Raw genomic sequence first — 26439 nt, 5'->3', positions numbered from 1 at the left:
TTCTATTTCTAGAAAAAAAACAACAACAGAGTCTGTTAAAACTGTCAACCAGGTTTATTGACTGCTGAACATTCATTCACTCATTCAATAAAACATTCCTTCAAGTTTTTAACTCTAAAGCCCACCGTAGCACTGGATGACTGGGTCACCCAGCGCGACAAAGAAAGTGACGGCCGGTCAGCACATTCATCGATGTGAAGACGACGAGTGAGAGGAAGCAAAACAAGTGTAGGACTTTTGACCGTGCACAGAATTAAATTAGATCTGCCACTGGACAGATTGCATTTGTTCGTACTTTGTGGAAATTATCTACTTTGACTAGAAAATGAGGAAACTGGACATTCAGTGAAGAACTACTGCAGCACTGATCTGACTTTCAGTGATGATACTTTAGCGTTAAAGGCCTTGAAATCAATTAAGGTTCAGTACGAGAGAAAGAAAACCGCTGAAATTTGTTCAAAAGACTGTCAGATGATTCCTCCTTGTGCTTAAACCAACACTGACGAGTCATTTAAAAAAAAGGCAGGCAGCAGGTGTGTCCACACTAATCAGCCTTAATGCCTCTCACCCAGGTAATTTGTTCTAGAAGGTTGCTCCATGTAAACATCACATCCCACTAACTTCCCCCGTAGGACCATTTGCCAAATTAAAACAACGTGAGCTCGAATTATGAAAAGCATAACGCACTGTCGGTTTTTTTGATTTGCATCCACTGGAGGAATCCAATGTCAAAATCGGGAACTTTTAAACTAATTCACTTTCAACACAGAGAAAACCAAACAGAAAACCACACCAACCAAACACAAACACTTTCAAATTTACAGCCACTTAAACGGCCAGGTTTTCTGCAGATATCTGTGAAGTGATGAGACAGAGTGGCCTTGCAAAGTCAACTCATTTATGTAAAAAAAAAAAATAAACAGAGAGACATTCGGAGGGATGTGAGCTTTTCCTCTCTCACACTATTAATCTAAGGTGTGTTAAAGAACGGCTCGTACGGGCAAATTCATTCAAATCCAAAGTTAAGAAATGCCAGACACACAGACGGCATCCGATGCAAGTGAAAGGAATGATAGGAAAGAAAATAACCGTGTGCTGTGCTCCTTCGTCCCCCCCCCCATCCCACCTGTAATCAATCCTCTACAACAGTCAGAGAGTCGGAGGACATTCAGGTGTCTTTATTTCTCAGCTTCTATTTCAGTTGCTCCGGTTCGGATTTTTACGCAAGAAACTGAAACAAAATACTTAAACCGCACGTTTCTCTGAAAAGTCTCTGAAATCTCTGACTGCTCTCGTTCTAGTTCAGCAGCCGGCCGGTTGTTTTACCAACCCTTTATTGGTCACATTAAATGAAAGCGGGGTTTCGGTGCCCCCCCGATAAGAGAAGCAACGCTTCCTGCAAGTGTCGAGAAAACTAAATCAAAGAGACTTCAAGTATCCAAGGTGGAATTCGATAGCCCTGAAGGTTTCCGTTTCGTATTTTCAACATCCCCGAACTCCTTCTCTGCTGATAGGCTGTGTGTTTAGAGAATTTAAAGTAAGTTTAAAGGGCCAATTACGATCTTGAATGTTGAATAAAACTTTTAGATACCCGACAGTGGTGTCAATACAAAACTTAGCCAACGATTAACAAATGAACCTCCAATTTAAAGTTCACAGGTGACCTAAAGCTAATGCAGGACTAATGCAACAGAAGATTGTTCGTGCTGATGGTTCGTGAGTTGGGCTTTGTGCTTTGGGTGTTTCAGCGTGAGGCCTATGAAGCAGAGAAACAGCGCGGGTGGACAGAGTCGCTTCTGCATCCCAAACTGTGAAAACCGTGGCACTAATTCAAGGTAGTGTTGTCACAGACACCAAAATGTCTCTCCGAGCTAAAGATTCAATACGGAGCTTTTACCAAATGTGTTCTATGAGCTGCTGTTGCTTGCTTCCTTTGTTGTGGTGTTAAGAGCTGTGCGTGAGTGAGTTTTTAAAAAAGGGAGGACGACTGAAAGCCGAGCAGAATGTGGAGATTTGATATCAATATAATTAAGTAAGAAATAAGAGGAATTGCAGTTTTCCGCAAACCAAATACTGGCCGTCACTCACAAAAGTCTCTCTGAGGCAATATTTTGAATATGTATCAACAAATTCAAAATATAGAGTAAGAGGAGAGAAAGAATAGTGAATGAGACAGAGAGACAGACTTCCTGTCTTCTAACTGAAATGATTACCATTACAGCTAAGATGTTGTTGAAGAACTCGGTCCACTTTAGTTTGGGTTGCAGAAGAAGGTCCCTTAGGTCTGCCCAGTGTAGAAGCTCCATTATTAAGACTTTATTAAACCCACTTCTCCCCTGTGCGCAAGTCGTGTTAGGACTTCTTTGGACAGTGTGAGGATGAGTCTGTGTTGAGGACCTCGATCATCGTTCTGCTGGACGGGAAGGTCTCTGCTACAGATGGAAGACTCTGGTACCAACTTGGCAAACTGTTGAGGAGGAAACGTAATGAAAAATAAGAATGTCTGCCGAGAAGATGAATGACAAACACAGAGTTTTGTTTTGTACCTCTTGAGGTTCATCCAGCTCTTTGCTGTTTTACTGAAGCTGTCTGGACTGGGTGTGGTCATGGCCTCAAAATCCACCAGCTGAAACAATACAGAACGAACCCAGTTTAGAGGATACATACTCAGTGCAGGCAGGTGCAAACAAGGCTTTACTGATGCAGTGACACAAACTTCCTGTGGCTGCAATCTCCCTTATTTTGAGGTTCATTATTTCCTAAATACAGCAGGTAAGTATTCGTAGTATTCATAATATTGTCACCATTTTTCTCAGTAAATATATTTCTAAAGGTGCTACTGACATGGAATTTTCACCAGATGTTGGTAACAACCCCATGCAATCCACACATGCAAAGACATCAAACCATAGATGTCCATGAATTAAGTTATGTGTAATAATGTGAAATGACAGAGGGAAGAAGTATTGAGCACATGAAGAAAGGGAGGTGCAAGAAGGCACGGAGAGCTGAGACACCAGCTGAAATCAGTCAGTAATTAGAAAGCAATCCTGCCCTTTGTCAGTTCAAATTAACATCAGCTGCTTCAGGCCCAACTGACGGCCTATAAAAAGGTGTCTCATTACCAGCGTGTCACACAAGAAACATCTCATGATGGGTAAAGGCAAAGAGCTCGCTCAAGACTTGCACAACCTTATTGTTGCAAAACGTACTGATGGCATTGGTTACACAAGAATTTCTAAACTTCCAGTGAGCCCTGTTGAGGCCGTGATCCGGAAGTGGAGGGAACATAAATTCCCCATAAACCGGCCATGACCAGGTGCTCCTCGCAAGATTTGAAGTGAAAAGTTGAAGCTTGAAGTGAAAAGTTGAAGCTTGTTTAAAGTTTGCTGCACAACATTTGGACAAGCCTGTGAAATACTTAGAGAATATAGTCCGGTCAGATGAGACCAACACTGAACTGATTTAGAATTGATTTTTCTGAGATTCTTGATAAAAAAAATCTGCTGCCATCTACCAGGATGATGAAGATGAAACGAGGGTGGGCATTTCAGCAAGACAATGATCCCAAACACACAGCAAAGGAAAATAAAGCTGCTAGAATGGCCCAGCCAGTCACCTGACTTGAATCCAATAGAAAATCTATGGAAAGACCTAAAGATCAGAGTTCACAGAAGAGGCCCATGAAGCCTTCTAGATTTGAAGACTGTTTGTGTGGAAGAATGGGCCAAAATCACACCTGAGCATTGCATGTGACTAGTTTCTCCATACAGGAGGCATCTTGAAGCTGTCATTACCAACAAAGGCTTTTGTACGAAGTATTAAATATATTAATAATAAGTGTCCAACACTTATTTTACCCGCTGTATGACCATGTACCAGAAATTCAACTACCTTGTTTACAACCAAATGTAGTTTCTTGGCCAGGTGACACCTTAAGACTAGTGAAATACTGAGGTTTTTTATTTGACCTCTTCAGGCATCTAAAAATAATTTAACTGAAAGAAATGCCAATAAAAATCTGTCATCTCTTTGACACTAGTAGCAGATTATCTGCAGTTAGGCTCAAAACATGAATATCATTTTCTGCATGTTCTCTTGTTTCATCCACGTCAAAGACTTTATTTACTTAAGATCCACCCGTCACCAGAGATTCTTTATTCTAGGAAAAAGAAACATGGACATAATGAGGACAGACTTTGTAACAGCTGGTAAGATTTAGTTTCGCCAACAAGTCATATTGTTCCCCTGGTCAGGTTGCCCCATTATGTAATGTACACCTTTCATATCAAAAACAGAAGTTAGATCATCATGAAAGGAGATCATCTGTACCTTTCCTTTCGGGATCCGACCAATGACTTCTTTCCCACTGGCCATCAGTGCCCCCATCACGACTGAGTAAGCCACCACGCTGAGGACAGGCAGATGAGGAAAACACTTTAGTATCATATGTAGAGTTTAAAACCCAGAGTGCTCTTTAGCACACTGAAGGCAGAACAAGTTATTCTTTGAGCAGAAGTCATGTCAGGGCGTTTAGAGAGCTGCAACTTGCAGCCTGGCAGGTTTCCTCTCCAGAAAGTTGCCACAAACTCCATGTGGAGGAGAGAGTATGAAACACTTTTATGACTTGAAACTCACAAAGTTTGAGGATTACAGCCTACTAATACATACCTGAGGGATTTCACAACGCTAGTATATTATAATTAGTGGTGTAACACTCGCGGGCTATTTAGTGTCAAACACAGGTGAACTGTTTTATCTTAGATGTTACGCAACAATCCGCCACAGCCCTGGAAGGGGCCAAAGCTAAGCTATGTCCAACGCCACTTAACTTTACGTGTAGCCCTGGTAGCTAGCATGTAAACTACGATGACATCTTATAAAATCAGCATGGTACATGGCAGTATTTCCATCTAGGGGTGTGTGTATGTGTCTGCGTAAACAGGTACATAACCGGTGGACTGGCGCAGTGCGTAATCACATTTGGCACAGGCATGCAGACATCAGGCTGCAGGCGCTAGCACTGCTAGCCAAACTCAGCCAACCAAGTTTAAACTAGTCGACGAGTCTACATTTAAATTTCCTGTTTTACTCTGAAGTGCAAATGGTTGACTTGATTATTTGAAAAAAGCAGTTGTGAGTTCATGTGATCATGGTTCTAATTGCTGTTTTTAAGAGCAGTTTCTAACGTTTTTTTGCCAAAGGGGGTAGGGTTAGGGTTAGGGGTAGGGTTAGGGTTAGTCAACCTGGGTTAGGGTAATTAAACCTGTCAGGGCAGATAGATCACGGGAAAACACAAGACTCTCCCATAGGTTACTCAGCCATGGAACTATATAACGTTTGGCCTGCTGGCTGTTTTGCTTTTTACCTGGATCCTCTGGAGAGGGGCATGAGGTTGCAGAAGTAATAAACCAAGGAGAGGATCAGGTTACACACAGCATCTGCATCCTGAAAGAACAAAAGCCATCACAGAGTCAACTGTTGCATTACAAACTGAGCAAGAGTTTCTGCAGACATGTTGTCAACTGTCTTCCCTGTGTATTGTCTTCCTTTTCAGTTTATCGAGACACGGTGAAACCGGAGAGGGCCGAAGACATAATAAAAAGAGCCAAGAGTCGAAACACAAAAGGGGATATTCATATTGTCCCAGATGTCGGTTTCAGATCACAGTTAATAGCCATGTCTAGTTAAAGGGGCATTGTTGGGTGTTCTTACAGCTGTCAGTATAAATCAGTGTGACAATAACAAAAAGCTGAACAATCAGAGAAACTGAGTCAGGCAGACTTTTTAGTAAGTGAAAAGGCTTCTTTCATGCTTGGATTAATATATCATATAATAAAGTCTAAAAGTCTCTCTTTTCCTATGCAGTTAGGCAGACAGCTGTCTACAGCAACCAGCTGAGAAATACATCTAAATGTGCTAAAACCCTGTAAAGTGCAGAAAAATGAAAGCTGTGATATTCCTGCAAAAGGTAAGTGAGGAAAGGAAGGGGGAAGTGAGAGGAGAGGAGAGTTTCAACAGCAAAATGAGGTGACTGTTGTCAGACGCTGTGGGGGAAACTTTCTGTGCTGGCTGTTCACTTAGTTCTCTATTACTGTTTTACTTTATGTCCCAGTCAGTTTTCTCTGACCGCCTCGTGCTGCTCTGACCCAATTCCCAGCAGTACAATTTAAAGGATCAATACTTGCAAATTTGTATTGTATGCATCAATTTACAGCAATATAAAATCCAATAATATAATGATAAATCTAATAATAAAATCTAGTAATATACAATGGTGGCCATTAACTTTCTGCCAAATGACAAATCAATAACTCTATTATTTCTTTCAGCTCTGTCACATTTTATTTGCAGAGGTTAAAAGATCTCCTTGTGCTGAGACTTCTGCCTCCACCCCAATACAACAGAGGTAAATGGAAGTCTGTGCTCTTTAAAGCACTGAAATCAACATCCTGGTTACTCTTAACAACCTGCTGACGCTGCTGTAAGCTTTCATTGGGCACTTTTTGTCTCCTCGGGTTAAGATCGATTTAAAACTGCCCGTAAATGTAATGTTTCCCACCATCTCACAAATCACTGTACTGAACACGTGTCTGCTCTCTATTATGTGTAAAATGCTTAAGTCGTGCCAACAGAAAGCTTCCAGTTAACTGGAGAGATAAGTCTTACCCCTAGTTCAGTGGACAGCATTAATGCCTTTCCTTTGGCAGTGAGGTCTTTGTAGATGGACTCTATCTCTGACTGGTACTGCTGCGTCCGCTCTTCTGTCGTCTGGGTCTCTACTGAGAACAGCATGTTTCCCACCCTAAAATACAGAAAACTGTTCAAAAGAGGGGACTGGTACTCACTTAGTGCTCTTAACTCATCATTTCATGCTGTAAAAATGAGTTCTATGGTAAATAACTATTGTGCAAACATGCCACCATTTACATATGTCAGTGTCCTGCAACTCTTCCTGTAACTTTTTATTTATATATTCAAATGTTTCTTTCTTTCTTTCTTTCTTATTATATATTACTTTCATGCATATTTTATTATATCAATTCTATTTCTATATGACATCTAATGGTATTGTCTCTAAAATACAGGTACATGTGAACTAAAAAAGGCCACACTGCAGATTGTACAGTACATTAAATTAATTGGCTGACTCCGTACCTGTCTCCGGTGATGGTGATGGTAAAACCGTCATACTCCTTCCCAGTATCCTTTACACTCGGCACTTTGGAGTTGACGGTGAAGCCATCTCTGGTTTTACTATTGAACTGCTTCAGAAAATAAAACACACAGACAACCATCCTGAGTTTTCACTGCTGAACGGCTACAAGGCGCAAAACCGCTGAAAACAACAACAACTACATGTGCTGCTTCAAAGGTCTCATACAGAAAGACATTTGGCAAACCAACTATGGAACAAAACAATCTCAACTCAAGGTCCGCTTACGAGGGCAGTGCGACGTGACTGAAAACTCCAGACAGAACAAGAAAGTGGAGTTGAGAGTGTGTGTGAAACATCTTTTCTAAATCACTCATCGTCTTTTCCTCTTGTTCACTTCTTTCCCAGCTAAGTTTCCTCTTTTTTCGTCCTTACCTTCATTATGGGAAGAAGATCTTCTACTTTATTCACATTTTCAAGAGCTTGGCGAACCTCTAAGAGTCCTCTGGGGTTGTACGCCCTGAGGCAGACAACAAGAACTTATTAGTTAATGAAATCAGAAGAGTGAGAAAACTGATGAAGAAAAAAAAAAAATAATTCATTAATATTTGCATAGGACACTTTTCTCAACAATCTCATGCAAAATGAATAAAGCCTGGAGGAAAAAAGAATTTGCATAATCCAACTTTGTGGGAAGCATGCAGCAGGCAACATAATAATATAACTACTGTGAAATTATTTAGGTGAGACATCCTGATGATAACCTCAAATATGTAGCGGGTTACAGCTAGGCTGAATTGTGCTAGCGTTTAAGGCAATTTGGAGTTCTGTGATTCAAATGAGTTTTTCAGTGTAAGTGGATGGAAAGAATGTAAATAATTCAAAATATTGCAGCAACATCATTAAACAAGTGTTCTATAAGTGTTTTTAAAGTCATAGATAGATAGAAACTGGGTGAGGTTTTGGTTTAGTTACCCATGGTACACCAGTATTCTGTCTTTGATGAAGTCGAGGATGTTGTCAAAGTAGGCCAGGTATCTGATGTTGATAATCTGTCCCCTGAAGGGAAAAAAAAAAAAAAGAGACAGAAAAAATCATTTCAACATACTGTCAGAAAAGTGCTTTCAGTGGACCTGTCAGAACCAAAGCTGCAGTCAATTCAAAAACAGAAGAAACTGGGTCATATTACAAGAAATGTGAAAAATGCTTTTGCACTACAAAGTTGAGAAAAGCCCAAAGCAAGGCCGTGTGGAAATTCAAGTTGCTCAAGGGGCCGATGAGAGCGTCTGACACCGTCCTCGGGGCCAACTTGTTACCTGATTAGATTGATGTGGTTGTTGAAGCCTCGACTGAGACTCCTGGCGGGCATCTGGTCTAACCATAGAACTGGCTGGTCTGGATCCGCGATCCTACGAGCACAGGAAATGCCTGTTTAGTCTAACAATACCAAAGTCCAATCAGCGGAGGACCAAAGACTCTTTGGTGGAACGTAATTTGTCTGCCATGGTCAGTGAGACAGAGGAAAACTTTACTTTGTTCATGTCTGTGTTTAATTTTATGTTATAAGCAAACAATGACTGAAATCTGACAAATCTCTCTCTTTAGATTTAGGTGGCAGACTTCTCCATTCTCTGTTCTGTAACTTCATTTTTCTGTAATATGAGCTTCAGTCTAGACTTTAATTTTATTTCACGCCAGACAGCTTCAGCGGGAGGAATTGGTGGCTATCGTGTATCGACATCTGCCTTCTTCTTATTCCTTTGCTCCCTCAAGAATTAGGGCTATTTCCTGAGGATGATTTAGATTCCACAGTTGCTCCTGAGCTGCAATTAATTTCTCTTGGATACACAAATTTTGATGTGTTTTGGTCATTGCTCTCATTGCTCTCATCCAGCCAAACCAAACTTTCACTCACATGCTTTAAAAGTAGCACTTTTTTGACGTGGTGATTTCTGTCTACAGTCACTGTACTATATTGTCAAATGAACCTGGTCCACAGAGTTCACTATGACGCATATTATTTACTTCTACGATTAAAAATCCAGTCATTCCAACCCCAAAGAAATCTGGTACAGCATGCCTTTTAACAACAAGGCATCCACCTCTCACCCCTGACATATAAAGTTTGAATTTGTGAAGGGAGCGTACTCGAGCTAAGAAGGCGATGTTGAGTTGCTCCTTACCTCCTCCATTTAACGGCTATGTCGAACATGTCTCTCCACTGCATTTGCCTGGTCTTTCCGTTGACTCGCACTTTGGAGTTGCTCCACGTTCGATGCATAGCCTGCATCACCTCCAGGGTTGCTAACCCCATGGCTAAAAAAAACAAAACAAACAACTCTTCTTTTTACTGCCGTTGTTAATGTTTAAATCATCCATTTGAACTACAGCATGCATGGCAGTCGTACCTCTGTGTATTCTCTTGTTGGGTAGGAACCCAGGGGTGTCGTATTGCATTAGCGCCCCCAGGTGGTCAGCTGTGCAGACGAGCTTCTGAACTTCGCTGCTGTAGCTGTCAAAGTTCTGCGGCAGCACGTCCCTGCAAACCACAAATACGGACAGACATTGAGAATGAATTGTATCAGAGCTTTCATTAACTGTGCACTTTCTGTTTTTCCTGGACCGCACTGTGGGTACCTGGTGACCTTCTGTTTTAGGCTCAAGTTTCAGCCTACTGACAGAAACATGTAAAAACATCTGGAGCTTTCATATCATATGAAAAAAATGGCACAAGTTCGCTTTCAACCACGAAACACCAACGTTCATCCCAGCTAAATTGCAGCTCAGGAAATTAGGTTGATTATTGATCCTGATTTTTCAGCTTTTCCAGTGTTAGACATTCTATATCAACTTCAAATAAAACCAAGAAATGTATGAATCTTATTTGTTTAATACCATTATATTAAAGCCCACTGATTACAGCTTACAATTAGTCCTCTAGGTGTGAACCAGCTGTAAGTGACTCATGAAACCTACTTGATATGTGGCTGCAGGCCAGGCTGTTCTTCATAGTCTTCTATTAGAAAAGGCAGGTTTTTGGCCCAGTGATTCTTAAAGTTCCCTGGTAAGTCCTGGTCCACGTTGTACTCTGCTACTGGGATGTCGAGGTGGGAGTGCAGGTAGCGAGAGTACTCTGGTAGAAAAACAAGAGGGACAAAGCGAGGAGGAAACAGAAGATGTCACGATGAAGATGCCAATGATGGTGTATTTTAGAAATGGAGGTTTTCCAGTTATAGGTACATTTAGCATGTCTGACCTTAAAATAAGTGATGCAATTACTTTTGGGATATTTTTCATGAATAGACAATGACTACATAAAATCAGTTTTTGCAAAATACATTCATACAAATCATGATGACTTTTCTAAAACTCAAAACCTTTGAATGTTTCAGTGGTTTTAGTTGCCTTTACAGGAATAAATAATATTGTATTGACTGATTCTTAGAGCATTTGTGGATGACTGATGAACTGAACTGAATTTAACAAACTTTTCTATCACACACATACAGTACAGTGTAACGGAGACTCATGGTATTATCCAGTAGAAGTAGGATATCTATTTATCTATTTCAATTGACATTGGCATGGATATTCATGTAACTATCAAACAAATTTGAAAAGAAAAGTGATATTTTTTGTTTGTTTTGGTTCTACAAATAACACGACTAAAGTATAATTCATTCATTCAGAACTTAACTATATGAATTTGAGGTTGAATATGAGTAATCATTATAAAACGAATTGGATAGAGCAGGAGATTCTTGATAATCTTCGGCACTGAATGGAACACAGAAAAATGAGTGTGAATGAAAGCCATTTGGATGTGTGCATTATGGGACGCTAACCTCTGAGGTATTTCACTTTGAGGTATTCAGAGCTGGCCTTCTGTCCCAGCAGAGGGTCGTTCAGCATGACTTTAGTCTGAGCTTTAATGCCTTCGTAGAACTGACCCATCGCCACGTGACTTAACCCCTTCATGTACTGGCACACCTCGTTGTAGGGCTCCAACTGAAGACACCTCTGGAGGACAAATGGGAAGGGAGGAAAAGGTGGGAAAAATTCAAAGGGATCAAAGCCAGAAGAGGGTTAGGAGGGTTGGACTGACATGATGTATACAGTACGTACACAGTTAAGGATATTATACAGTATATTCATTGATGAACGGGTGGCTGCTACAATTTGTTTGTGTTACTAACTAACCCAGGCTATAGAGCAGTTTAAAGCTGTGGATTCTTGTACCTTAAAGTTGCCTATGGCCTCTTGCAATGAGCCGTGGTGGTACAGCATCATGCCTCGGAGCTGGAGAGACTGGATGTGGTTCTGGTTCAACATGAGGGCTTTCTGGAAGCTCTCCATTGCTGACTCAAAATCACCGAGCTCCCTGGGAAGAGGAAGAAGAGATACAATGGTGGACAAAATATGACTCTCAATTCCTTAAATACAAAAGGACCTGCTGTGTTAACCCACAGGGCAAAGACGACGTGAAGTAAACAGGCTTATTGTACCTGTAGGCCTGTCCAAGGCTCTTATAGGCATCGATGAAGTCAGACTTCAACTTCAGCGCCTCTTTGAATGTCTCGATGGCTTCCTGATGAGACGAAACGAGCAACTTTTCAGAGTGACCACACAAAGTTAACAGGAAATTGCAAAAGGGAACATGAGGTTAAACCTAGAATTCTGCCTTAGCAGATGGTTCACACATTGTTTGAGATACAGTCGATCCAGATGTTGTCTACAAACTGTAGCTCAAAAACACCACCACAACGTGACTCAAATGGAGCTGAAGTGACCACTTCTGAGAGAATTTTGCTTTCATGCTCATGATACTATCTATGGGAAACTACACAGACGACATACGAGTTTGACCATTCAAATAAAGGACAGTCGATCTTGTACCTCCCCTATGACCTGAATTGTTTGGCAAAATCATCATCGTTTGGGATATAAGCATCTCTGTAGCAGGTGTACTGGAGATACTGCAGTACTGGAGAGATGCCAGACACGACCAATTAACTTGTTAGAAGAATCAATCTCTTGTATTGGCTTGAAGCTGTTGCCCTTTCTGTTACTGACCAAAAAATCTTTTTAAAACTTCTGGCAGTCCCTTATTATTTTGTTTTGTGCCTCCACCTTAAGCATTTCATAGTAGATTACTCATAGAATTATGGGCTTGTATGGGCTGTGTAGATTATTTAATGTACATGGGGGAAATGTTCACCATCAGCATGCTAACAAGGACACTACCAACATCATGGTGTTTAGTAGCGATAACAGTTACACTGTTTAACAAGCACATCATGGTTTAGCATGCTATCATTTGCTAAGTAGGACTCAACACAAAGTTGAGCGAATGGTGATGTCATTACTTCTGCAGGGTCATAAAGCAAAGCAAATTAATAAAAGTTTTGACCTGATGATGCTGGATGAAAAATCAGTCTTATTACAATTCATTCTCTGGGGACCATGAATGTGTTTTAAAATTGTCAAATTCATTCTTATGGTGGTGCTACAGAAAAATTCAGTGGATCATTTCAGTCGATAGGATTCTTCCTCTCAGGATGATGCATGTACAAAGTTTCACAGCAATCCTTTCAATAGTTGTTGAGATTTTTCAGCCTGGGCTGACGGACAGTACTGACTACCATCAACAGAACCATGCCTCTAGCATAGCCAAAAAAAAAACATCAAACCTACCAAATATGAACTTAAAATCAGTTGACACATTTTTGCCTGGCACCAAACTACAGTATTTGATTATTTACATACTGCAGATTTTTCCCATATAGGTTAGTAGCATCTTTAGCTTAAATAAAATAAAAGTTGACTATATGATCCTCGCTTTCATGAGGTGGACAAGAAAGGGGGCACCTACTGGGTCAGCAGACTCGGGGCCTATTCACACTATTTTTCCTTTCTCGCAGAACATGATATTGCCCTAGTCAGTGTTTGTACTGATAAAAAACAGATGTGCAATGTTGGCTTTGTTTTCATGAGAACTAGCTGCAGCAAATTCCACCACCAGGAAACAGTATTTAAGTCCAACACCCAGAATACATCATGGTACTCCTCATGGGCGCCTAGTTATAGTTACAAGAGGGGGTGCATGATTAATGACAGGCAAGTCGAGGTACGGCAGGAACATTTTCATTTAATTAACACCTGAAAGTGCCATTTCCTAGAATATAGAGCCTTTAATCATGACCAACTAAGCTGCTCTTTCAGTATGAAGACCAGTTTATACCAGCACCACATAATATTACTTTTTCATTGTGTTCTAGTTTCAGCAGTGAGTGACAGACTGAATGTTGTCTCAGAGCGACATAATGCAGATATTTCATAGTTTGCCAAGACGAACTGCAAAGCTACTCATCTGGTCCTATTTCGACTCAAAACCAAGCTTCTGTTGCGTTTGTGACCTGATTCAACATCATGTGCATTTCAGTTTCTAATCCACAAGTAACCCTAAACCCTATAAGAGTAACTCTAAACCCTAAAAAATAAACTCTAAAGAATACTAGCCAAATCCTTTCTCATAAAAGTTGTGTACATAGACTGTGTGGTTGTGTGCTACCATTGACATGTATAAAATGCATGTGTGAAAAGGACTGACTTTCCAGAAATTGTCCAGAATTTATGTGACAGCTTAAGTAAGGACAGGAGAGGTCATTTTTTATTCACATACTACATTTGACACGGCAAAATAGAATTAATTTCAATCCAAACTTGCTACAATGTTTAAAATCGCTAAGTTGCCTGATCAAAAGGTGGAGATGCTCCCCCCAGTCTAATAGTGGGGGTGCAGCTGCTGCTTGCTCAGCTATTATGATGCTCTTTAAAAACAGAAAAGCAGCATCTGTATCTCACTATCACACGTACAGTATGCTGTTGTTGTTTGTAGTCAACAGCAGGATATGAGTTAGCCGAGGGTTAACAGGGGTGCTTCACACTACCGAAAACCCCCGTACACACACGTGACTGGATAAAACACAAGCCTCGCAGACAAGCCTGAAAAACCGCAGACCAAACGGCTGAAGATGCTGCTCTGCACTCCTTTTGATCTGACATCAGCTTATCAAAGTGTGAGAAACACTGTGAAACTGGTGTTAAACTAGGCTTTGGAGGGCCAACAAAATGACAACATACTTTAGGCAGTGTTTTATCTAGATGAATCGTATTTCAAAGGCAGAATTGGAAACATGTTGAATTTCAACTTTCCTCGTGTTGCTTGGAGCAACAACTTTTGATTTGCTGGAGTTGCTGCAGTGGATGAAAAGCATTTTTATCAAAAGAATAATGGCAGGCCCAACACAGAGGTAACCCTCTGCTTTTATCATCAGTTTACTGAACAATGTCATCACACATTTGGCTCCTGTATGTGTGAAATGACACCCTAAACACCCTGTTTGTTTTGAACCACAATTTCCTTATTATTTCTCATTACATTAAAGGAGGAAAACTACCTCCACAGTAAACAGATACAGGAAACTCCTTCTGAGAGGCTCGCTCAAAGAGCTCATTATGGCTCAACATTAAGACTCACCCCACACACAATTTCTCACAGAGCACGCTATACTTTGCAGAAACTCAAAGATGATTGAAACTAATAGAAATTTGAAAACCGTACTAACGTAATATCCACACAACACCATGAGTTTCACTCTGGTCCAAAGTACAGTACGGGCCAAAAGTTTGGACACACCTTCTCATTCAATGCGTTTTCTTTATTTTCATGACTATATACATTGTAGATTCTCACTGAAGGCATCAAAACTATGAATGAACACATGTGGAATTATGTGCTTAACAAAAAAGTGTGAAATAACTGAAAACATGTCTTATATTCTAGTTTCTTCAGAGTAGCCACCCTTTGCTCTGATTACTGCTTTGCACACTCTTGGCATTCTCTTGATGAGCTTGAAGAGGTAGTCACCTGAAATGGTTTTCACTTCACAGGTGTGCCTTGTCAGGGTTACTTAGTGGAATTTCTTGCCTTATTAATGGGGTTGGGACCATCAGTTGTGTTGTGCAGAAGTCAGGTTGATACTGTGGGGAATTTTATTATTACTTCTGATCACTACTTATAAAAGGCCAATTATACAATACTGAGCCTCAAATTTGTACTAACTGCGCTAAATATATATGTAACAGAGTAAGTACTAACAACATCATATATAACCAATTACAGAACAGCGGATTTGAAAACGCATTGAATGAGAAGGTGTGTCCAAACTTTTGGCCTGTACTGTATGCCAAACTCATTATCGCATTGCAACTTTTCCTCCATGCTTTATTTTTGCCTGCTGTAAACATAATATAGAGAAGACTGTTTCTACCAGTGTCCGCCATAAATACAGAAATATTCTAAAAGTAGTGGATTAGTTTAAAGTGATTTTCACCCACATTTATTTGCATGTTTCCAGTAGCAAAAGGACACTGCAGGCACTACCACTAGACTGTTAACCAAATCATTACGGCAGGACCATCCCTCCCATATTTTAGCTCCCCTTGGCTGCACGTCTGTTATAATTCCTTACATTTAAGGCCCTAGATGGTGTGGCATTGGGCTTCCTGGCTGAGCTTTTAAAGCATTATTCACCAGCCCTTAGCTTGGGCCTCTGATAGGGCCTTGTTAGCTATTCCCCTGTCAAGGCTAAAGACCTGTGTGAGAATTCACCACCCTCTTTTAAATCATCTCTCCAAACTTACTCTATTATTTACTATTTATCTGCTTATCTTCCTATTTTTATGCATTACTTTTGCCCATTGTTTTATCCAACTGTGTTTTTACGTGATGCTTAATTGTTCTCTAGTCTTATTTTGTCCTTGTTCGTGAAGCACTTAGTGACGATAGTTCAGAAAGTCGCTGCATTATCATTAGAACTATTGGCCATAGCAGTTTACAGTAAAAAAAAAAAAAAAAAAAAAAAGGCCTCGTCATGTTGACAGCTCATGAAAAGTGTGGAGAACAAATGGGGATAGAAAGCACAAATGAGGTGCTAAATATGCACTAGAGTCCCTCTAAGTAGGAACAATTTAAAAAAAGAATAAACATGAGTGTTTGTGCTACAAATGGTATTTCACAATTGACATTTTCGCAGAGCCAAAGAGCCAAATCCACACATTTCTGCTGGAAAGAGAGACAATAATTAAGAGCCAGCTAGCAACTTACCTTGAGCATGCCCCTGTGGAAGAAGGTGAGGCCTTTATACAGCATGGCTATAGGCTGATTCTTCTTTAGCTCTAAAGACTGCTGGAAGTCTTCCATAGCTGCCACATAGTCCTGGTGGAGAGGCAAAGTACAGGGTCAGCATGTGGCACCATGAAGGCATCCACGGAGGCAGAACACATGCACACACAGAACGTATGATAATCACACCTCTGAAATGAAGAGCAGTGTTCCTCTGTGTCTGTACAGACGGGCTGAGGGCTGCAGCTGGATGGCTTTTGTCAGATCAGCCAGAGCCTCACTGATACGACCCAGAGGAGACAGGATCTAAAGACACACACACACACACACAACAAAATGAATAGATAAAGCTGCAGCACATATTCCATAAAAATATAAAACATCCTAAAAATCATAGATTCTTATTTGGTTCTTTGTTCTTAAATCCCTTTTCCGATGGATTAGGAAAAGCTGGTTTGATCATTACAGCTGAAAATAAGTTTTAGGTCCTTTTTTTAAGCAAATCACACTGTTGAACAGCTGAAAAGGTAGAAAAATATTGCACGTGATCCACTACATCTGGTTGATTTTTCATTTTAAAATATTCCTTTTTAAGAGGAGCGACTATTCTTCTACAGGAAAGGGTAGAGCGAGCCTTTACAAAATATCTTTGTTTTAACAATAACCACTAGGATCTCGAAGAATAGGAGTTAAGGAACACTTGGCCAAAGGTTGACTTACAGAGTTAAATTTTTCTGACGCATTGTTTTTAAGTATGTGTACAACAAAATCAACTACACTACATGACATAAAGGGGCATTCGGTCAGGATAAAGACGAGAAGAGAAGTGATGCTTGTTGTGTGACTTGCAGGTCAGCATGATTTCATCAGATAAATAGTTAAATGGCACACAGGGGAAACAACATTTTTTCAAGCTGACGGCGTGATTCTTTGACCTCTTAATGCTGCTGCAACAATGGACCCTCTGACCTATAAACTCACATGACTTCCTGATTGTTTGTTTGTGTGTCTAAACATAACTAGCTGCCGCTGTGTACAACTACACTGCATACATTACTTGACGACAAAATATTTACCACTTTAAAACAATGTGTGTATTTATCCATATGGTCTTCTCTGCGTCTGTGCACGTCACATGCTATCATGAAGCCAGTGGCGCTTAGCTGATCTGAAGATAAAACTGATCAGAGACGGTGGTGATTTGTCAATATACAGCATAGAAATTAGCTACAGACAGAATGAAGGCAACTTAGTTTAACTTGGAAATTAAATCAGCTAAAATACATCCACTGTTGGCGAGAGCTGTAGTCTTAAAGTGTGTTATGACACTTGACATCTCCTCTAAAAATATACTTTATACTACGAGGAACATCACAAGCCAAACCATAATAAATTAGTGCTGGCACTGAGTCTCTCTCTCTCTCTCTCTCTCCCACCTCTGTGTGTGTGTGTGTGTGTGTGTGTGTGTACAGGGTCGGGCCTCACCTCTGCTCTCTGCTCGTAGACCTCTGGCCAATTAGGCTCGAGAGTGATGACTCGGTTGAGCTCGTACAATGCCAAGTCAGCATTCTTTATGTCCTGGCATGGAGACGCGGGGAAATGGAGAGGCAGTTAGTCTGTTGACATAAACCTTAATAGATAGTGAACAAAACTAGGAGCAGAGCCACAAACAACTAAAAACACACAAACTGCTGTCCAGCCTTTCTCTGAAGGGCACGCTCCGATAACCGCAGAGTCCTGGCAGATTGAATTTGCATTCATCGAATGCCACAGAGTCATTCTGTGTTTACCTGAAACTGCTGCTGTCGCCAACGTTCAACATGAGTTTTATGTCTAACTAATGAAACCAAAGGAAAAATGCACAAAGACAACGGCTCTCCATGCTGCCAAATACCAGTGTGGGTTTCAGGCATTGTTATAAATATGGGATAGGATGGGAGTATACCAATTCAATTAAGATTCAGTGCATTATTTTGAACAGAAACACTTTGTATCTTACTGATGAAACGCACTTCCAGGGTAATAACGATGATTTAACTTAAGTCGTAACTTAATTATTTGGTTTGTAACATTATAATTTACTATCTTATGGACCTGAAGACACTTTAATAGCCGACAAAGTAAACTTTATTTCTGTTGTACATTTCAAAGCCAGAGTTAGGTGTTTCACAGGTGGACGGCTTTTACAGAACCATAACATAGAATTTCAGGGAGTGGACAAACAGAGAACATATAAAACGAAACATTAAACAGTGCAGTTGCATTCCACATTTATCACTCACCTGTAGACTTTTTTTCCCATAAGCTATCCCTCTCCCATAGATGGCACTGACCAGCTCTGGGTCACCCTTTTTCAAAGACACAACACGTCAGCAAAATATTCTTGGCGTGAACACAAAGAAAGGAAGGTGTGTTTTGACGCTAGGCTGCAAAAAAAGCAGCATGCTGCAATTTTAAAAGATGTACTGAGAGAAAATCTCGCACCTGTAATAAGAGTGAGAAGTGTTTGATGGCTTCGTCATAAAGGCCGTTGCCTATCAGAACGTAGCCTATAGCTGCAATGGCAGAACAGATGATGATGATGAATGACTGGCAAAAATCACATAAATCCGTTCAGCATAAGTACGGTTCGTCACTCGAACAACTTACCAAGTTCTTCGTTTGTGTTGTGGTTATCTACGGGGAAGGGGATTTTTTTCTGTTCTATGAACAACTTGGCCTGGTTCTGTGAGGGATGCAGAAAAAACAAAAAGGCATATAGGTGAAGACACAGACATACTGTGCATCAAGAAAAAGACAGCACCGGCTTCACATGGGAAACAAAGTAAAGGATTTCCTGTGTGAAACAAGCGAATGCAGGAGAAGCACAGACTATACTGCAGGTGGAAGCTTATGTGTTATGTTTCTTTGAAAGTTTTAGAATCTAGTCAGACTTTGTTATATAAAAAGCAGATTTTATATATATATGTATAAAATATGCTTTAAATTACAACCTTTGTGTTTTATTTAGTTAAAAAAAAGCTTAACAAGCTTTCCACAAATGTCTATCAAATGCCAAGGATGCTTGTTACAGCCAGGCCAATCACTGTGTAATAATAAAGATTCTATGTACTGCATCAAAAGGCTAGTTTTCTCTCCTTCTCAAAGTGTCACATTGTATTTGCTGTGCAATCCCAAATGAAGAATGGCAGCATGACACAATGCGTACAACAATAGAGGATGCAAATTTGACAGCATGCAAATGTTGCTGCGGCACAAATTCTGGTTACTAAAACAGCAACAAGACAAATGACGAGACATATACTTCCATCGTTTATGGTATCAGACAGCCTTAAATAATAACAGTAGCAACATCGTCAGTGTGACAGCGGACCCTCTGTGACGCTCAGCCATCACAGCCACAGACTTTTCATGCTCCCGCCATCTGGCAGGCGGTACAGGAGCACCCTGACCCAAACCAGCAGGTTCAGTACCCACAAGCCATCAGGCCTCTGAACTGCTGACACTAGCTGAAACGGACACTTGCACACACGAGCTGTAGTATGACAGTGGCACACACACACATTCCACGGTGACTGGTCTTACCCAACACACGTAGCCACTTCAAGGAAAACTACTGCGAAATAGTTTACCACTAGTCACTTTAATTAATGTCACTATTACATTGAATACCTGTTTTATCTAATCTAACTTTAACATTTTTCTGTACTTTATTTTAGGTAAATACTGTTCTATATATATATATTTACTTATTTATTACATACCATGCCCTAAGAATGTCACTACTGGTACTGATGTTTGCAATGTAATCAAGTACATGACAAACTTCAAACTTGGTCAAGTTAGACCTATTTCTCTTTTCCCTGCTTTCTAATAAAGGTATTTTTCTTATTTCACTTGTCAGAGAAGGAGGGATTTGCTCTGGGTTTGAAATAAAAGTTAAGGGTCCTGGAATTGATAACCTCACCAGTGGTTCTCACCCAGAGGTGTGGTTAGTACACTCAGCAACAACATCATTAAGTGTGGTTACAAGTGCAGCACAGCACACGTCTGACCGCACCTAAACTGAAACTGTCGACTAGCGGGGGTCGCCGATTCATTTCAGCCTCTCAATAAATCACAATGCTTATTGATTTTTTTTTAAATACATGTGGTAAGTTTGTTCATGATTTGCAAGTAGGCTTCGTTTTTTTCCCTCAGAAATTCAGAGATTACGTGAGTCATCACCTGTCATCCATTACTAGCTTAAAATATTAGAATATGAAACCAAGAATTGAGAGGAATGTGGACTAAACTAAAACATGAGCGTAGCGTAATGTTTCATCCATAAATTACAGTGGATCGCAATTGAATTGTGCTTTTCAGATAAAAACAGGCCGTTTAGACTGGATGTTTTTTCCTCTAAAGGAAACCGTTACAGACTGTGGCTGTTCTATATCTGATTAGTGTGTGTTAGCGCACACATGTGTGTGTGTGTGTGTGTGTGTGTGTGACAGATCTCACCAGGATCTTCTCCGCGTTAAGGGAGAAGACTGACTCGCAGGGCGGGTTGCTTCCCTCCTCACAGTCTGGGTCCTCCAACTGTAAAATTGAGGACTCTGGAAAGACAAATATTCTGAGCATCTCTTGTGGGAAGCACTAAGCACAGTAATTAATAATAGGAATGTATTTCACCATTACATATATATATATATATATATATATATGTGAGTACATACAGAACGGTCTGGACAATGGACATCACTCATACTGGATTCCACACCAAAGAGGCATGCCAGCAATGTGGTTTGAAATCATTCTTCAGACCAAAAGGCAGTTTGCTAGGGAGCAACTTCTCCATTGCTCTGTTAGAGCATTTAAAGAAAACATTTGAACAAACAGTTCACCTGTCATTCTCCTACTCTGCTTCCAGCAAAATACACTGTGGGGAACAGTGTGTCATTAAGGCTGTGATTTTTAAAAAAAGACTTTACAGCTGGGTGCATCAGATGTAGGCAGAATCCACCAGACGCTCATCGTAATCGAAGACGCGTTTCGGTTAAATTCTGTTAAACATGCAATTAAGCAGTCGAGGATGGCAACACCAAAATTAGGTATTTTTTGACTGGAGTTTGGTGTGGACCTCTAAGGGTATGCTAAAATATGCGGTCTATAAGTGAGTCTATCGTTGAGTTTACTTTCTGCCATGTACACGTCAATATACTCTCACTTGTAGGTTACTACTGTCTTTCTTTTATCTGTAGTTTAAAATCCGGTTAAACCTTTACGGCAGGAAGCGCAAGAGCTCCTTCTAGTCAACGTTATCTCCTCTGGGGCTGTCACCCCTTGTTGTTATTAGCCTCTTCACGTTAGCTTAGAAATGGTTAAGCTAGCCGGGTTAACCAGTGACAGTTGAATCGGGGAGTGGAGAGGGGGGGGGACGTGGCAAAGTAACAGCGAAAAGAGAGAGTTTTTACCGCAGTCAGCCGCGTACTCTTCCCACTCGGACAGCGAGCTGCATCCCTGCTTGTGGAGCTCGTTGTTGAACAAAGTGAGAGTGGAGAAATACTCGGAGGAGAAGATAGCCCGGCACAGGTACAGTAGTGAGAGCGCTACCACAACAACAGCCCGGCTGGTAGGGGCCATGTTGTGCTACATGTGTGACGCCAGAGAGCGGAAGCTGCTGCAGTTAGACCAAACCGAACCGAACACGCCCCCACTCCTCACGCGCGAGTCTCCGGGAGGCCAGCAAGAAGACCGCAGCCGGGGATGCCGCTTCAACTACATTTCCCGACATACACTGCGGCTGTCAAACCGGTCCCGGCAGTGTGAAGTTCGATATAAAACACAAAAAGGATTGTCGTTTCTAACTTTCAAATTAAAACATAACTACACAAGTAAAGTTAGCTAAGAATGCCTTCCTACCACGGTAATATATGCATATATATATATATATATATATATATATATATATATATATATATATATATATATATATATATATATATATATATATATATATATATATATATAATTCCTACATTATAACTTCTGCACTATTTTATGTCTAGTGTCTAATAATTCTCACTTTACATATTTTATAATATCTTACATGTCGTTTAAGCATTGTTGGATGAAGCATGTGATTTAAGAATCCCATTGCCTTTAAGGGTTCACTGTAATTGTAACATTGTGACAGCAGCTGATAAATTAATGAAATGGATTAAAAAAGCACAATGTTTTCCCCTGAAATATTTGCACTTAAGTACAATGCTTGAGTAAATGTACTTAGTCCACCCCTGAGTAGGCCCACAGAACAGTATGGCATAAAATTGTATATTAGCATAATAATATAATACTAACACTCAACAATGGAAAATAAATTGCTCAGCAAAGGGTAATCAGCTTTTGTAATAAGCCCTTTCTACGGTGTTTCTTTCAATCCTACAGATCCTGGCAAATCTGTGCTTTTATTTCGAAGGGGGAACGGCACGGCGCAGTGTCACTTCCGCTCTAATTGTCTCTCGCATGTCAGCCGTTTGCGTAGAAATTCACAGGGCGAAGAATGGGGAAAGATGACTTTAGGTGTGTTGAATGTAACGAAACAGCGGCGGAGTTGCACAGAGATTACAGCAACGGGATCCTCAAGATAACCATATGTGTGCGTTTACCGTTAACATCGTGGAATTGACTTGTTTTGGTGTAACTGCTCCTGTTTGTGATGACGGTGCTAGCTAACATGGACAAGATGCAGCGTCCGTAGCTAGAACTTGTGTTGCTCCTTTTAGAAACGTATTATTATTATTGTATAGACTTGTTTTTATTATTAGTACCGTGTCCTGTTAATCACATATGAACTTTTAATTCATAATTCAAACGGCCACGGTTACTAGCTGGAGTTGACGTTGCTGTGTGCGTGCGTGCGTGCGTGCGTGCGTGTGTGTGTGTGATCTCCAGGAGTCGTGCCAGAAGCCAGTGGACAAGTACATCGAATATGACCCAGTTATCATCCTGATTGATGCCACTTTGTGCAAGACGCAGGCCTTCAGGCACATCTTGTTCAACACAAGCCTGAATGTAAGAAGCACCAACTCCTCTAAGCACCTTGCACACATGCACAAACAATTTAAAACTGCACACAAGTTCTCAAAACTGTTTGAGGCTCAGTTTGCAGAGCTACTGCGTGGATTTCTCTCTGCGCGTGTGGTTTTTTTTTGTGTACACACAGATGCTGTCACGTCTGATGTGTGTTCAGGTGCGCTTCTCTCTTTACACTTGTGTCTCCATCTGGTGCAGATCCACTGGAAGTTGTGTGTGTTCTGCCTGCTGTGTGAGGCTTACCTCAGGTGGTCTCTGCGCCATGGCTCCGAGCACAGCAGCGACCCCGCTGACATCATCAGGTACACCAAGGAATGGGAGTTCTACGGCATGTTTGGATTGGCCGCCCTCGGTAAGATGATAAAACCGGAGCTCTGTCACAGGCCTGTTAAGAGTCAGACTGTCTGCATCACTGCTGTAGTGCATTGATCTAATTGAAGTGCTGAACTAATCACAGACAGTAATCCAAAGGTCTGGAAACAGTCCGTTTGCTTTGGAGTTAGGCTACAATAAATGACTGTTCTTTATTTATTAATCTAATCTATTAATCTAATCAAATTCTTGCCCTTCACAAGTGCCCACAGTCTTTAAATTACTTGTTTTTACCAACCAGCTGTCCCACATTCACATACAAGTGTATAGAACAGAGAAAAGCAGCAAAGCCTCACACTTAAGGAGCTGGAACCCAGAGAAATGTTTTGCTTCATAAAGGACTTTTCATCGATCGCACAGGAGGCTACAGTCTCATCAGTATCTATATGTGTCATGAAATACGTGTATCAGTGTGTGAACCCGGGTGCCCGTCTGTCGCGCAGAGCTGTCGGCGTTCTGCGGCGGCGTGCTGTGCTTCCTCTGGCTGGTGGTGGGTCGTCTGCAGGGTGGGGCCGTCGAGCTCGGCCTGCTCCTCAGGGCCCTGCTGCTGTCCTGCTACGGCAAGGTCCTCCTCATCCCCGCCGTCATCTGGGAGCATGACTACTCGCCGCTCTGCCTGGGCCTCATCAAACTGTTTGTGCTCACCTCGAACTCGCAGGCTATCAGAGGTAGGAGAGCAGATTTATTTTAAGGGTTGATTCGCACAAATGATAGCTGAGATTTCTGTCTCCGCCCCAATGATTGAAGACTCTCTGTCTTGTTTAAGTATGAACTTGACACAATGTGCTAATATTTTACAAATCGAGGAGTAACTTTCTAATTTGAAGACTTAGTTTGCCCCAAGACAGAAGCTCATACCTCTTGAGGCATCAGGGAAGTGCTGGTGCTTCATTCTTCAAACAGCATTTGAAAGCACCAGCAGGTGGCATCAAACTGTTCTTTGCTTGAAAATTAAAAAAAAAAAAATCCCCCCTGCTGCTGTGCTCCTGGCTACATACTGGAGACCCCAGACAGTAAAAAAAAAAAAAAATAAACGCATCACGTTACCGAAAGGTTTTAGCTCACATTTCTTCCTATAAGTAATTATTTCTTCAGCAGAAACTCTGGGAACATAAATGTGCTCGTAGTGTTTGGCAGTAAAGTGGGAGATGCTGTTGAGTGATTTACTGCTCTGATGAAGAGTTTCTGTTTGTCAGGGGCAGATTCCAGCAGGAACATATTCGTGGAACGCTTGTGTGTGTGTGTGTGCTCATAGTTTTCTTATCCCTTTCTCTCCCTCGCGTCTCTTCTCCAGTGATCCTGAACAGCAGCAGACGTCTGTCGCTGGTGGCCGTGTGTTTCGGCCTGCTGTCAGAGACCTGCGTGGCTCAGGCCTGTGAAAAGCTTCCATGGAGCATCCAGGACTTGTTGACATTTGACTGAACGTCTGCCTCGTCGGACTGAGACAAATTGTCAGCCCTGTCGGGGGTGAGCAGGTGATCGCGGATGCTGGCTTGTGCCGGTTCTTAATGAACCTTCTACGCGCACTGGTTGGAGGGGGGGGGGGGACACTTGAAGTCACATTCTTCAGGTTGTCTCAAATGGAGACGGAGAGCAGCAGAGGAGACGTTATCATTTCTCTGTACTCGTTAGAAAAATCCATCTCTGCTTTGGAGTGAGATGGTAGACACTGTGACATTTTTTAGTTTTATTACATTCCAAAGAAAGTCCCAGAGAGGAGCTACAGCACGGGAACACCCACTGATTGAAACTACTGTTTCTGATGCTCTAATTCCCAGGAGCCACTTTCTAATGACACAAAACACAGAGCCTGAGGTTGTAATTCGAAAATAAGTACTTCTCTGTTTGTGACAGGAATGCTTTTCACATTCTTTGGCTCATTGGTGAAATACTTACCTTAACCCTTAACCAAGGGGATCATCGGACAGAAGCGCCACTGCGAGTGCTGAAGTTCTGGTTTGACACTGAGAGTAATCAATTAATCATCTAGTGTATAAAATGTCAGAATAGAATGAATGAATCAATAAATGGGTCTCTATATAATTCCCTAGAGCCCAAGGTGGCATCTTCAGATCGCTTGTTTGTCTGATTAACTGTCCAGAACCTCAAAATGATTCTTCACTTTTGTCGTCGCGTGTCACTTAAACTCACAACTGAAACTTTGAGGTCAATAGAAAGCGAAGACCGATTCAAGCATTTATTTGTTCTAGGTTTTACAGTGCTGAGTGAAATCCACCACATCTGGTTTACAGTAGTCACCGTGCAACATGTTAACTTGCTGCAGTGGAAAAAACTTTACAGCACTTCCACTAACTGACCCTGGAATGTGTTGGTGTGTGTCTGTAAACAGAGCAATGTTCAATCAGTCAAACAAACATCCGCAGCAGACCGAGTGTCTGTGGAATGAGGGGTATTTATCCCGCGCACTTACCTACAGTGTCACAGGACCAGCTGGACCTGCCTCGGCCCCCAGGAGCCTTTAGCAGGAGCCGCGTGGTTATTATGACCCGGGCGAAGCCGGACATGTGACGAGAGGCGAGGCAGAATTCTTCCTGAACAAAACCATCTGTGGCAGCTGTGCTGACTACACACGGGCGTGTGAAAGGACATTCAGTGCTTTTAATGTTTCAGCGTGTAGCTTCAATTA

The 26439-nt window shown here is 41.3% G+C and overlaps 2 protein-coding genes across 3 annotated transcripts; one reads left to right on the top strand and one right to left on the bottom strand.

The window, feature by feature from the left end:
- Positions 1 to 35: 35 nt before the first annotated feature.
- ttc13 (tetratricopeptide repeat domain 13) lies at positions 36 to 21977 on the bottom strand. 2 transcript variants are annotated; one of them, XM_070849361.1, is made up of 23 exons: positions 21800 to 21977; positions 20847 to 20941; positions 18993 to 19068; positions 18828 to 18898; positions 18626 to 18691; positions 17829 to 17921; positions 16533 to 16649; positions 16326 to 16436; positions 11662 to 11744; positions 11396 to 11537; positions 11002 to 11176; positions 10133 to 10289; positions 9565 to 9695; positions 9340 to 9472; positions 8473 to 8565; positions 8132 to 8215; positions 7592 to 7676; positions 7159 to 7268; positions 6670 to 6805; positions 5369 to 5448; positions 4333 to 4411; positions 2547 to 2626; positions 36 to 2467 (listed from the first exon to the last, which is right to left on the bottom strand). In XM_070849361.1, the coding sequence occupies exons 1-23, from the start codon at positions 21966 to 21968 to the stop codon at positions 2353 to 2355; spliced, it is 2481 nt and encodes an 826-aa protein (XP_070705462.1). In that variant the 5' UTR covers positions 21969 to 21977; the 3' UTR covers positions 36 to 2352. The 2 variants fall into 2 exon arrangements, with proteins under 2 accessions (XP_070705462.1, XP_070705463.1); XM_070849362.1 differs by having other exon boundaries at positions 7159 to 7265.
- An 881-nt stretch (positions 21978 to 22858) lies between these two features.
- Positions 22859 to 25413, top strand: arv1 (ARV1 homolog, fatty acid homeostasis modulator). Its single transcript, XM_070849378.1, has 5 exons — positions 22859 to 22983; positions 23280 to 23399; positions 23619 to 23772; positions 24236 to 24460; positions 25087 to 25413. The coding sequence occupies exons 1-5, from the start codon at positions 22888 to 22890 to the stop codon at positions 25212 to 25214; spliced, it is 723 nt and encodes a 240-aa protein (XP_070705479.1). The 5' UTR covers positions 22859 to 22887; the 3' UTR covers positions 25215 to 25413.
- The last annotated feature ends 1026 nt before the right edge of the window (positions 25414 to 26439 follow it).

This window comes from Pempheris klunzingeri, chromosome 18 (genome assembly GCF_042242105.1).
Source record: "Pempheris klunzingeri isolate RE-2024b chromosome 18, fPemKlu1.hap1, whole genome shotgun sequence".
NCBI lineage: Eukaryota > Metazoa > Chordata > Actinopteri > Acropomatiformes > Pempheridae > Pempheris > Pempheris klunzingeri.
Note: the sequence above shows the minus strand (reverse complement) of the source record. Positions and strands in the feature narration are given on the sequence as shown.

Bases quoted from the DNA above. Each gene is read 5' to 3' on its own strand.
- arv1 (XM_070849378.1), top strand. From the start codon at position 22,888: ATGGGGAAAGATGACTTTAGGTGTGTTGAATGTAACGAAACAGCGGCG. The intron at 22,984-23,279 runs GTGCGTTTACCG...TGTGATCTCCAG, and splicing joins TCCTCAAGATAACCATATGT to GAGTCGTGCCAGAAGCCAGT. The intron at 24,461-25,086 runs GTAGGAGAGCAG...TCTCTTCTCCAG, and splicing joins GAACTCGCAGGCTATCAGAG to TGATCCTGAACAGCAGCAGA.
- ttc13 (XM_070849361.1), bottom strand. From the start codon at position 21,968: ATGGCCCCTACCAGCCGGGCTGTTGTTGTGGTAGCGCTCTCACTACTG. The intron at 11,177-11,395 runs GTACAAGAATCC...TTTGTCCTCCAG, and splicing joins AGGCCATAGGCAACTTTAAG to AGGTGTCTTCAGTTGGAGCC. The intron at 9,696-10,132 runs GTAGGTTTCATG...TGTGGTTTGCAG, and splicing joins GGCCTGCAGCCACATATCAA to GGACGTGCTGCCGCAGAACT.